This window comes from Caretta caretta, chromosome 5, assembly GCF_965140235.1.
Source record: "Caretta caretta isolate rCarCar2 chromosome 5, rCarCar1.hap1, whole genome shotgun sequence".
In the NCBI taxonomy this organism is placed as follows: Eukaryota; Metazoa; Chordata; order Testudines; family Cheloniidae; genus Caretta; species Caretta caretta.
The window spans coordinates 133,402,495-133,415,358 of record NC_134210.1 but is presented as its reverse complement, the minus strand read 5'-3'; the positions used below and the strand labels follow the sequence as shown (position 1 = coordinate 133,415,358).

At 48.0% G+C, this 12,864-nt stretch overlaps 1 protein-coding gene across 4 annotated transcripts in view; it reads left to right on the top strand.

The window, feature by feature from the left end:
- Nucleotides 1-12,864, top strand: part of ABCA1 (ATP binding cassette subfamily A member 1) — a 132,619-nt gene that overhangs the window by 77,771 nt on the left and 41,984 nt on the right. For all 4 annotated transcript variants that reach the window (XM_048851107.2, XM_048851106.2, XM_048851105.2 and 1 more), the window contains 4 exons: nt 5,834-6,074; nt 6,746-6,885; nt 7,497-7,613; nt 12,062-12,250. In XM_048851107.2, the coding sequence (XP_048707064.1) occupies nt 5,834-6,074; nt 6,746-6,885; nt 7,497-7,613; nt 12,062-12,250 (687 nt within the window). The remainder of the gene's footprint in view (nt 1-5,833; nt 6,075-6,745; nt 6,886-7,496; nt 7,614-12,061; nt 12,251-12,864) is intronic.

The window sequence follows — 12,864 nt, the reverse complement described above, 5'->3', positions numbered from 1 at the left end:
CTCAGGGAGTGACAAGGAGTTATGGGAGGGGGAAAGTAGGTTGATGTTAGAATTTACTAGCTCTGGACTTCTGGGCAGTTACGTGTTTGTTTCTTGTCCCATCTATATTTGTACATCATCTAGCGTAGTGGGCACCGGATCCTGCTTGGGGCCCTCCAGGCTCTATCTGAATATAAACACAAAGAATAATGTGACCAATCTGCATGTGTAAATGACAGTTTTATGGATGAGAAAAAACATTTTTGTAGGTGAAATGGAGAAAAATCAGCCCTACGTGCTTAGTGCTGGACCAACCCCCCGATCTATTTTTAAAGCTAGCTCCTTGGAGCAGAGACTATCTTTGTTCTGTGTTTGTATGGCACCGCACAGTGGGGCCCTGCTCCAGGACTGTGGCTGCTGGCCCTATGAGAATATAAATAGCAATAAGAAGTGAGCTATCTTACTTCAGCTCCGATTGTGCTGACGGTGATGGGCTGTTATTATTCTAACATGTGTTTTCTCTCTTGGAGAAGTTGACGTTGAAGCTAAACAATACCATCCCCCTCCTCCCCATTATCCTTCATCAGGGAAAGAGAGCCCGACAGCCATGAACTGGAGTAACCTCTTAGCGCCTGAGAAAGCCGAGGGCTCCTCAGGTTACTGAGCGCTCTGCTTCCAGAGAGGGGAGGGTGTTCGCAGCGGCACAATGCCCGCCAGCTCTTCCTTGGACACGTTCCCTGCCCAACCCTGGGACCTGCAGCGGTTCCCATTTATGATGAAATTGACAAGAAGATTCTAAGATCAGCGTCAGTTTGGAACCAAGGCCACAGGAGAGCCTCTCCTACACTCCTGGCTTTGGGGTCTGGTGACAGCTGTTTCCTGTTACAGCACTCAGGCCTCTCTTTATTTCTTTTGTCTGGGGGTAAAAATAATTGAAGCCATGTGATGTTCTCTTTGCTGATGTGGCTGAAAACTCCCTGAGTAACGTGCCTTTTGCTTGGCAGCTGTCCTGGGTAGGAGTACCTTTCCTTCTCCCTATTCCAGTGCAAACAAAGGCCGCCTTTTCTCCGCAGCGCCCGTAGCATCGGCCTCCCAGACGACTTGACCGAAAGTCACATTTCATTGTTTGGGGTGCTGACTGTTGTGTGACAAATGGGGAAGGAGGATTCATTCCCTTGTTGATCTAGCAGCAGGCGTTGTGGAAAAGAGGGCACTATTATTTGCACCACATCCCCTAGCCTTTCTAGCAGAGGGTGTTAATTAGGAAAGGGACTGAACTAGATCCCTGGCTCTGAACCTGAGGACAATCCGGATCCCGGTCCTTGGACAAGTTTCCAATTCAGCCTCTACATGCTGAATGTTTCCTAGCCTGACCTGTTGGTGAGAGGCTCCCAGCCTGCAGTAGAGAATGAGCCCAGTATTCTGGAAAACATGCATGGGCCAGATCCTCGGCGGTTATAAATCGACATAACTCCTCAAGTGGCTACTGTTAGTTTACATTTCTCAAGTGCTTCGCACAGTCCTAAAGACTGAACAAAGCTGCTCACACAAATGACTTTTTTTTTTTGTTTTTTAGTGGCAGGGTCTGCTAGATTGAATTATTATTTTTTTTTATTATGATAGCATCGAAGGGTATGTCTGCACTGCAATTAAACACCTGTAGCTGGCCCGTGTCAGCTGCCCCGAGCTTCTGAGGCTCATACTGTGGGGCGAGACAATTATGGGGTAGCTGTTTGGAGCCCAGGCTCTGGGTCCCTCCCAGCTTATAGGGTCCCAAAACCCAGGCTCCAGCCTGAGCCTGGACGTCTACACCACAATTTCATAGCCCTGCAGCCCAAGCTCACATCTGCAGACATGGGCCAGCCGCAGATGTGTTGCAGTGTTAAACATACCCTGTGGGCCCCATCTGAGATTGGGTGTTTTATATATATGTAGTAAGAGACAGTTCTTGTCCCAAAAAGCTTGCAGTCTAAACAGACAACAGACATAGGGTAGGAGGGGAAACTGAGGCACGGAGGTGAAGTGACTTGCCCACGGTCACACAGCAGATCAGTGGCAGGCTGGGAACTGAACCCTGATTCTCAGTCCAGTGCCCTAGCCTCTAGGCCAGGTTACTTCTCAGTCATGTTCCCACTATGAAGCCTGTTTTCTGCAATAGAAAACCACTAACATCGGGCTGAGACTTGCCATTTGAGTTTTCAGTCCAGCTCTTAAACATGTTCACCCCCTCCCCCCCATTTCCCCACTTTAGCTGATTGTGGTACATTTTGCACCAATGCAACTCCACTGCCTTCAGTGGACTGACTGCTTGTCTCTGTCAGTGCGAGTGATGCAAAGCTCAGGGCACAGCCAGGGGAACTGCGAATGAGCTGTAGAAAGCCACATCTCCATGCTTGTGTTGCTTTCAGTAAAATATTTTCAACTCGATCCTGCTCTGTGATGTGGGATATGCATTGCGGCTTTCTTGAGATTAGAACCATCCCTTACTGCTATTGCAATGTAGCCTTCAATGTTGAATGCAGTGCAGCAGTCAGCTAGCCATATGCATCTGAAACCTTAATGATAGGTGATACCCGACAGCCAGCTTCTTACCTGTTATGCCTTCAGGCGTCTCCAGTGCTTAACAGAGGCCTATTGGTTACTCTGCTCGGGCAGTGGCATATTGGGATCCAGGGTTTGTGACCCTCACAGCGTGTTTTCTGTACGTCCCCAGGCCAAAGCGGGGAGTAGCTCTCAAGTGTTCTGGAGTTTGCCCACTGTGGTTTTATCAGAAATTAGAGACAGGAGACATGTAGAAAGGAAATACAAACTATATAAGGAGCTATAAAGAGTAGAGTAAATGAGACTCGAACTGCCAGCATTACTACTCAGCCTAATCTAGTCTGTCTGTTTTATTCATCTAATCTCTTTATCAATCAGTGGTATAAAATGAGTCATCCCAGACTGCTTGATCAATATACCCCTGTGGATGTGTATGTCCAAGATATTCAGAAGTGACTAGTGGGTTTGGGATGTCCAGCTCAAGCCAAAGCAGTCTGATTTCAGAGAATGGGTGCCCAGAACTTTCAGAAAACCAGGCCCTTCTCGAAGGCCAGGTCTACACTGGGCTTTACCGCTATAGCTAGCCCAGTATGCTACGTTGGCACAGAGCTCCTAGTGTGGACATGACTCACACAGGCAAAGCTGTGCTTTGGCCAGTAGAGCTTATTCCAGCCCCCCAGAGCAAAACAAGCTACACTGGGAAAAGCACAGGCTTACAAGTATAGCTGCATCTACACTAGAGGCTTCTAGCCGTCACAGATCTCACCTCATTACACCCTCAACTCAACATAGTGGAGCTGCTAAAATCTGTCGTTTAGGCCTGGCCTAACTCATAGCCTAAGGTTGGAAGTTGAACAGGTATAACTGTCAGTTAGGCGGGTGATTTTGTTTTTTAACCAATATAGTTATACCGGTGAAAGCCCTGTTGTGAATACATTTATACTGGTATATAGTTATTCTCCTTTGCATATGAGAATAGCAGGTATAAAGCACCTTTATACGGATATACCTGTGTCCACATTAGGGATGCTGGGGGAAGTGAATCATACTGCTTTAACTAGCTTAGTGGAATGGATGAATTTTGTAGTGTAGATGAGATCTTTGAGTGGGCACTGAAAATCACGAGTCTCTTTTGAAAATCTTGGCCATATTTGTCAAATTTTTATTTTTAAGAGTCAACCAGAGCAAAATTAAAGTTAGCCATTTTGAAACCTAAAATAACTGATGTATACCTAAGGTTATTTCCACTGTATCGCATGGTGTCTGCCTCCTCCAAGCTGTGCTGTGCACAATGACACCAGATCTGGTGGGGTGGGATGTAGTGGAGAAATTTTAAAATATGCCTCAGGCATTAACATTAGGCAAATATGGAGCAAACCCCAAGGTTTTGCTTGTCTCATCTGTCTCCCATCATATCGATGTGATGTGTGTATTTTTCTAAAAATAAACAGACTTCTTGTGTGTGACATGGGAGTGGCTCTTGATCAGCATCAGCTGAATTTTTGCCAAGTCATTGGAACATATTTAAAACATCCACAATTCTGGGAATAAACTCAGCGGGCCAAGCTCATCCCCAGTGTAACTCCACCAACTTCAGTGGTGTAACCTCCTGGGTGAATTTGGTTTGCTCTGTTCCAGGGCTTTGTCATTTTTGACTGTCAAAATCAAGAGACATAGTACATCAGAACCAGCAGGCCAGCTATACTCTGATTGATTTTGTGTCACCGTCCATGGAAATAAAGTGATGGACTACAGCTCATTGGTTCAGATTTCAAATTGACCTGACCATGTAGGTACCAGGGTAGCATACTGGCTAGCAATGCAGAACATGAGAGCAGCTGCACGTTTATAGGTCTGGGGATGTGGGTGAGGGACATTTTGGTAGCAATACTGTAGTGCCTTCTAGCTATTATAGAGACAGGGTGGGTGAGGCAGTATCTTTTACTGGATCATTGTCTGTTGGTGAAAGAGAAGTGCCTTCGAGCTACACAGAGCTCTTCTTCAGGCTCCTCTGTGTAACTCAAAAGCTTGTCTCAGACCATCAGAGTCCAGTAAAAGATATTACCTTGCCCACCTTGTGTCTCTCATATCCTGGGACCAACCCTGCTACCACAGCACTTCTTGGTACTGTGTAATTTAGTTTCTTTCTGCTCGATTTCAGAACGCCCTTCTACACATGGACAAGGAAGCAGTTCAGGTTACCAATACAAATGTGCCTTGTTGTTGTTACAATAGGTGGCGAATATAGCGACACCTCTAGTTAAGGTGGCCTGATATTTTCCAAAGGTGTTGATCGTGCACAGCTCCAGTTGAAGTCAATGGGGCGGCAGCTCTGAAAATAATGGTCCGAAGCATTACAGGCTAGATTGTGAGCTGGTATAAATGGACATCCGTGGAGACATGCCATTTTACACACTCTGGGTGTCTGGCCTTCTCTCTTAAAGCACAGTATGTTACTGTAGTGTCATAGGCCAGTCCTGTGGTGTTTTTATTCACATCATTTGTAAGTGAGCGGACACGGGTGCTTATGTCAGAGTGACGGGGATTCTGTTTCTGGTGGAGGATAGACTCTTCCTAACCAACCTGTAGTGTTAATGCCCCTGCCCCTTGTGTTAGGGAAGATGCCAAGGGAAGTGCCCTGTGATGTTTGGCTGGCTTTATGGTTGCGGAGGCAATGAAGATCCCTGTTGTGACCCCGAAGTTTGGCTGCAGCTGGACTTGCCTCACGGCCATCAAGGATTTTCTGGGAATGCCCCTGATAAAGGGAGGGTGGGAGGAAAGTGATATCTGAGCTCACGGGCCAGTGTAAATGGGCACAAGCCCATTGACATCAGTGGAGCTATGCCAGTTTACACCAGCAGAGAACTGGGCCCTGTCTCTCAGCCTCTGAATGTTGCAAAGCTGCATCTGATTAGTTTGACTCACTGTTTATTATTTCCCTGCCTCTCCTTCTGGCTCACTTTCCCCCCCTCCCCCCCACATTCTGTCGCCTGAATGAGGGGGTCCTGCTGGAATGTGAATGGGGTGAAGCCCTGAGAAGGGTGGAGTTCACGTGAGGGCAGGAGCTAGGGATTTTCTCTGCGAGTCATTGAAAAACGCAGAATAAAGGAGATGGCGTAACAGAAGCCAGGCCCCTACTGCATACATGGGACATTTCCTGAGTGCAAGGTCCCCTGCATTGATTTTCCAAGGTCTGTTTCACGTGGATGGTTTATTAAATTAATGAGGTGTTCGTGGAGACAGATGCTTTGATATCAAAATATCTGCTCCATGCAAGAGAAATAAATAAGCCCTTTGTCCCTGTGCATTGCAGCTGGTGAGCATGAAGAGCTGGAGTGACATGAGGCAGGAGGTGATATTTCTGACCAATGTGAACTCCACAAGCTCCTCCACCCAGATCTACCAGGCGGTGTCGCGGATCGTGTGTGGCCATCCAGAGGGAGGAGGGTTGAAAATCAAATCTCTCAACTGGTACGAGGACAACAACTACAAAGCCCTGTTTGGAGGCAACAGCACCGAGGAGGATGCAGCGAATTTCTATGATAATTCTACAAGTAAGTGAGACCCAGTCCTGGCCAACGTGCCTGTTCACATTACGAGTGTGTGACTCGTGAGAGGCCTCCGCTTCCTCTTGACTGTCCCACAGGCTGACAGGATAGCCAGATAATGACTCAAGGCCTGTGTGTATTTACATGATTATACTGCACGATAGGCTAGCGGAGACCGTTCCATATGATGTGAGAGGTTCTTATAATGGCAGTGTAAGGACCTGACACGGAACCCACTGAAGACTCCCACTGACTAATCTAGACTTTGGGTTAGGCCTTGTGTGTGCTACCATGTGTTAGATTTGTAAAGTGCTCTGCCCTGTGGGTGCACATGGGGTGCTGAGCTCTGCTGCAGATCTGGCTACTGAGCCTTTGAAAATTGGGCCTTTGATGTGCTCTTTTGATTGAACTGCACTTTGTGATCAGTGAGCAACGCACGCTTTGCACGGTGCCTGGTTTTCATGGTGGATGTTATGCAGATGTCCCTTTGTCACTTTCAGAACTCCAGATCCCGTTGGTCCTGTGCAGCTCAGGGTGATAACTCCAACCCTCTTGGCTCAGATATTTCTGGTTTTAAAATGCACACGTGTGTGACATGCTTGCCCATGAGTAAGTGCCTTTGAGTTGTTCGATACCGTGTCTCTAGCTTAGCTCATGCACGTTCTCTCCCTGTTTAGCACCCTATTGCAATGAGCTGCTGAAGAATCTTGAATCCAGTCCACTTTCCCGAATTATTTGGAGGGCTCTGAAGCCTTTGCTTATTGGGAAGATCCTGTACACTCCTGACACCCCGGTCACGAGGAGGGTCATGGCTGAGGTAGGCTATGGAACCCTGTCCCGCATGTAAGCAGCACAGAAGAGATGGGGCCCGACCCATTTATGCAGTTCACAGCTTTGTTCTATGGAGATGGTTTAATTTGGCCCTACTGTTGGTTTAACCAGCTCAAGTAGAAAGGTGATTGTTCTCTGCTGAAGCCTCACAGAGGAGAGGGGGCTGGAAGACAGGAGGGGTGGCTGGGGCATACCCAGGCTGCGTCTCCTTCCCACCTCCTTTGGGGAGATACTCACTTCTGGGAGCGGTGGGAAGCAGCAGTCCTAGTGCTTTCCTGAATGGCCCTGACATGAAAAGTGAGAGTGGGAGGGGCAGGCTTTTTGTACGCTGCTCCCCATGCACACCCATGAAAGAGCCAGCCATAATTCAGCCCTTCAAAGTGGCCTACAAAGGCATTGAGATCCTGGGCACACAAATGTACTAGATTGTGATCTATTTCTTTTCAAACGTGTGATTTTTCTCCTTGCTGTAGCTACCACATTACCAATAAAACTTGGGCAGCACAGTGCCTAGACTTGCACTCTGCCCACCTGACCTGCTGCTGCTCAGACCTGCAATGCTGAAATTTTGGAATAATCCTTCCCCTTTGCTGGCAGGTGAACAGGACTTTCCAGGAGCTGGGCGTGTTCCGGGACCTAGGAGGGATGTGGGAGGACATAGGCCCGAAGATTTGGACATTCATGGAAAGCAGCCAGGAAATGGATCTGATCCGGGTCAGTATGCTGTCACTGTGGGTATGTCTGCACTGTAATTAAACCCCTGCGGCTGGCCCGTGCTAGCTGACTCAGGCTAAGGGCTCATTCTAAGGGACTGTTCATTTGTGGTGTAGACAATCTGGCTCATGCCGGTGCTTGGGCTCTAGGACCCTGTGAGGTAGGAGTGTCCCAGAGCACCCGAGTCTACACTGCAAGTAAACAGCCCCTCAGCCTGGCCCCGAGCCAGCTGGCATGGGCCAGCCAGGGGGGGTTAATTGCAGTGTAGACATACCTTAAATTTCTTGGATAACTTTGTCCTTGCCAAAGCCACAAGAGCCTTGCATACAAGGAGTGAGCTAAAGTTTTTATTTTGGGGATGTGACTGGCACTTCAGTCCTGAGCTGGTATGCTCAGCACTAAGGGGTCATTCCTGGAGACAAGTTCTCCTGCATGGTAGCTACTGCCAGTGCAATGCTACAGCATGATTCGAGAAGGAAGGTTTTAGTCTTGTCTGAAACTGTGTGTGCGTGAAATGGGAACTGAATAACGCACTAGACACAGCTGCGTCAGTTCCTCCCCTGGTGTAAGTCAGCAGAGCTCCACCGACTTCACTGGAGTTGCACCAGCTTACATCAGTTGAGGATCTGGCCCGTCTGAGTTGAGAACAAGAGATTTCTAAGTCCAGGATGTGACATATGAGTGCCCTGTAATCATGTCACACAGTGCCGTGAACTGAAGCAGAGCATGATTAACCACTGCTCTCCATCTGCCTTGCCTGGGGTCCGCTCTTTCTTCTTCACTGCTGACTATTACATGTGTATAACCTGGAGAGCAGGGTTCCTGACACATTTAACTTGCTATGCTGGGTTCTCCTTCATCACAGCAAATGTCTGTAAGTACCAGGGCAACTGCTGTCTTGGTGTTAGCATAAGGTATACCTTGTAGAAAGCAGTCACAAACCAAGCACTGATCCTGGGAGATGTCAAGCACCCTCAGATCCCATTGAGTGCAGTGGGAATTGGGGGCTCAGCACCTCTCAGCTGAAGTGAGGCATCTGGCAGGATTGGGCTCATTTTGAATTGCACGGTGTGCTTAAATTTGTGGAAGAGCCAATGTTGCCCTAGGGGCCGATCACTTGATAACATACAGTGCGTGCTGACTTACCGGAAGGAGCAGTGAGTCTGAATATGATCTCCCACCTTTGTTATAAATCCCTTCGCTTCAGCGGCGTAACTCCTGGTTTACACCCGTGTAAGCAAGAAGCAAATCAGGCCTAACATATAAAATAAATATCAGGGGCCTGGTCTGCTGCTGCATTACTGCACTTACATGCTGGCATAGCTCCCTTGATAAGGTGAACTCAGAGTCAGACCATCTGCACCTTCCCCACGGGAGTTACACCAATGTAAAACTGGAGGGGCGCAGTGATGAATCAGGCCCTTCAGAACAAGTCCGAGACAGCTGTTACCGCTGTCCCCCCAATAAAGCTAGACAAACATCAGAATGTCGTCGTTGCACTGCGGTAATCTTCCTATATCTGTTGGAGCCCTGGCGTTGTCTCCCAGTTCCCACACTGAACGGAAGTGCAAAGTATTCGCTGGCCCACCCCGCTGCATTCGCCCCCAGGGCCTGGAAATGTGAGGGCAGGACTCTCTAATCACTCTAATGGTGGTGCTGGCTTGATGGGAGTTTCTCTTGATTACGCTGGTCTGAGTAAGATCAGAATCAGGCCCGGAGACTATAAAGGGAGCTGCATACCCTGCCGCAGGGCCAGCCTTTGGATACTGGTTTGCAATCAGATGTCCCTAGAAAAGTGAGTGGTGCGTTTTGAAGCGAGATCCATGAACCAAGAGAGCTGTTGTTAATCGTCTCCATTCTAGCAGAGGCTTCCTGAGATTCCAAAGAGTTCCAGTCTCCTGCTTGTTGTAACAAATTCCATTATAGCTCAGTTTTCAAGGCATCACTCCTTCCCCATCACCTATCCCAATGTGTGTGCATGGGGCCTTTTATTGTGAGTATCTGGCAAAGTCATGCATCAACATTCTGTTAAATTTAGAGATGGAACAAGGATCAGTTACATACTTATCAGGTCAAAACACAAGACCTTCCAGCTGGGGCCACTGTCATGGTAGGTCAGTTCTTTGGCCTAATGACCTTGACGGCTGTTTGTTTAAACCCAATGACATGCCTTCTGTGAGACAGGCAGGCTATAGGGTTACTGAGTGGTTAGATGCCGAGTTCCAGCCCTGCAGGTCACTGTATGTTTATGTCAAGCTCCTTGTAGCTGAAGGGGCACCGAAAGGAGAAATGTTTTTCTACCTCGTGTTTGACATTTGGGGCTGGAGCCTACTTCTGGTGAGGATATATGACAACACACCATTGACTTAAAGGGTGCAGAAGGACTTGCTCAGAGAACAGTGCGTGTTTGCTTTTAACATGAACAACGTGAATACAAATAGTGTGAGACCACTGGCAGCTGTAAGGAGTGTTTGCATGAGCGGACGGTAAGGAGACAAAATATAGACAGAAGGGACAGGAGAATGTACCCCTTTTCCATTTCTATTTTTCTTTCTTGTGTTCTCCTTTACTAGCTTGGCATATTCTTCCCTTTTTTCGTGCTTTGCCATGTTGTTTTTTTAATCTCGTGCCCATTTGCACTGTCTGTGTGTCTGAAACAGCTATTCAGGTTTAAATTCTTTACCTTTCTTTAGTCTGAAGTATGCTCAAAAGTCAGTTTCCTATTTGTATAGTTCGTAACCATTCCTTAGATTTGTTGTTCTTCTGCTTAGCCATATCCTTTGCAGGGAATGCTTCCCTCTTTTCTACTGAGCCTTATATGGTATGTAATGTTACATGTGGTAGAGTTGTATAGGAGACAGTCTTACTTCCAGTGTAAACAGACAAAGGACATACAATCCCAGTTTACAGATGGGGAACTAAGTCACGAGATTACATGACTTGCCCAAAATCACAGCAGGGTCTATGGCACAGGTGGGAATTGAACCCAGGTTACCTGGCTCCCGGTTCAGTGCCTTTAGCCCCAGGATTAGCCTTCCTCTAACAGCCCTCCTCCAGAGGTTCTTTTATTAAGTGTTTTATTATTTGTCCTGCATATTTGGGATGTCCCTTCCCTTTAATATTGTGACCCACTCTGTCTGTGAGACAGATGGTTCTGCCAGCAGTTCCTCCTTGTATAACCTCAACTCCCAGAGCAACACTGTGCTGTAACTTACAATAAATACATGCCGGAGGAGGCAGGGTCAGCCTTGCTGCATTGATATTTACGCTTAGCACCTCGGGAATTGAATTCCCAGTTACACTCGATCACCTCTTCGTCTCCACTCAAAGCCAAGAATTGTTTGGAAGGTGTCAGTAGCATGCAGCAACCACCAATTAGCTGAAAAAATCTCCTGTTTTCTTTGTGCTTCTCTGCTTTCCAGTGATGGCTTTTTTGTTTGGTTGGGGGGGGAATGTTTTGTAACTCTTCCCACTTTCCCAGAGACCTGAGTAAGGCTGCCACCTGCTGGAGAGTTGTTGTTATCAGAGGCTGGGAGCGTATTTACTGTGTCAATGGGCAGGCTCTGAGTGTCCAAAGTGTGTGGTTCTCTGCTGCCCTCCACCTGCAGTAGAGAGAGCAGTCCAGAGTCACCTCTCAGCCTGCAAGGCAGGACATACGCTGTTGGGCACTCTGTGAATTCCTCAGATAGAGGGATTTAGATAGATCTGGAGATTCCTATTTGTATTACAGTTCAGCCTAGGCTAAGATCATGATGCCACTGTGGTAGGACCCGTGCACACTCATTGTGAGAGATAGTCCCTGCCCTGCACAGTTTAAATGCACAGGACAGACGAAGTGTGGGGGAGAAACTAAGGCACAGAACGATGAAGTGACTTGCCCAAAGTCACACAGTAGGCCAGTGGCAGAACAGGGATTAGAATCCCGGTCCTGTGGCCTACGCACCAGACCATGTTGCCTTTACCAAATAGCTAGACCATGATGTGAGTGGCCAATCTGTGCTGGGATTTGTGTTCTCTAAGAGTAGCTGCAACTTGTTTATTGTCCTGTGAACTGGGAGTAGCCTTCGGTCTTCTAGCAAGCTGCCAAACGAGGCCCCTGGATCAGGCAACTTGGGCACCCCATTTGATACTACCAATTTTGTGTCTCCCCTGAATGTTATTGTCCCCTGGGGATTTTCATTTTGTCACACTGCAGTCACTGTGATGCTGCACGCCGGGAACCTGGGCTTCTCTGATGGAAGTCCCGGGCTTTGGCAGAATTAGCAACAGGGCATGCTGAGGAGCATTTATGTGCTCAGGAAACTCTCCATTCTCAGTCGTTGTCCGGAGCTGGACTTCCAGGTCCAAGGGGAAAGAGTCATGGTAGCTTGGTACAATCTCTGCCTTGCTGGGGGGGATCCAAAACTGAGCCTAACGGTCATTATTTCCCCTTGACACCATAATTGCAGACGCTGCTGAAGAGCGAAGGCCTCTGGGACACTCACTTGAGCGGCTCAAACTGGACGGTTCAAGATGTTTCCCTGTTCTTGGCAAAGTCCCCAGAGGACGTTCAGCCAGTGAATGGCTCCACATACACCTGGATGGATGCCTTCAATGAGACTGACCAGGCTGTCCAAACCATCTCCCGCTTCATGGAGGTGAGCCCACACGCAAGCTTGCTGCTGCTGTTAAGTAACGTCTGTGCTCCCCCTTGACAGCAGAGAGGTTTTGCTCATGCATATCCTCCAGTACAAGACCAAGCCACGGTCTCTGCAAGGGGTCTAGGAGAGTCATACTGTAAAAAGCTCAACGCTTATAGGTGGTAGTTTGGTGTCTGGGTTTGCAGTGTCATGGCCCACCTTTAGGCATCTAAGTAAGTATCCTAGCCTCACTGGGAGCTGCTGGGCGTTCAGCACTTCTGAAACTCAGGCTGCTCACTTAGGTGCCAAAATACAGACAGAAGAGCCTAACTTTGGGCCATCATCTTTGAAAAAATCTTATCTTGCATGTTCCGTGTGGTTTCCAGTGACGGTCCTGCCCCAACATTATGGGCAGCTGGTGATGGCTGGTCTCATCAGTGCCCTGGATGCTTGTTTTTCTGCATCTGGTATTATATAGTGACTGCAGGAGAAACTGCAGCGGTTTTAAAGCTCTAGGCTGTATTGAACTCACTGGATTCCACCTCTCTAAATGAATGACTGGGTGTTCCAGCACCGTGTAGCTTTGCCCCATCTTTTAGGCGAAGGTGTTAGCATCTCAGGGTCCCTCTTGT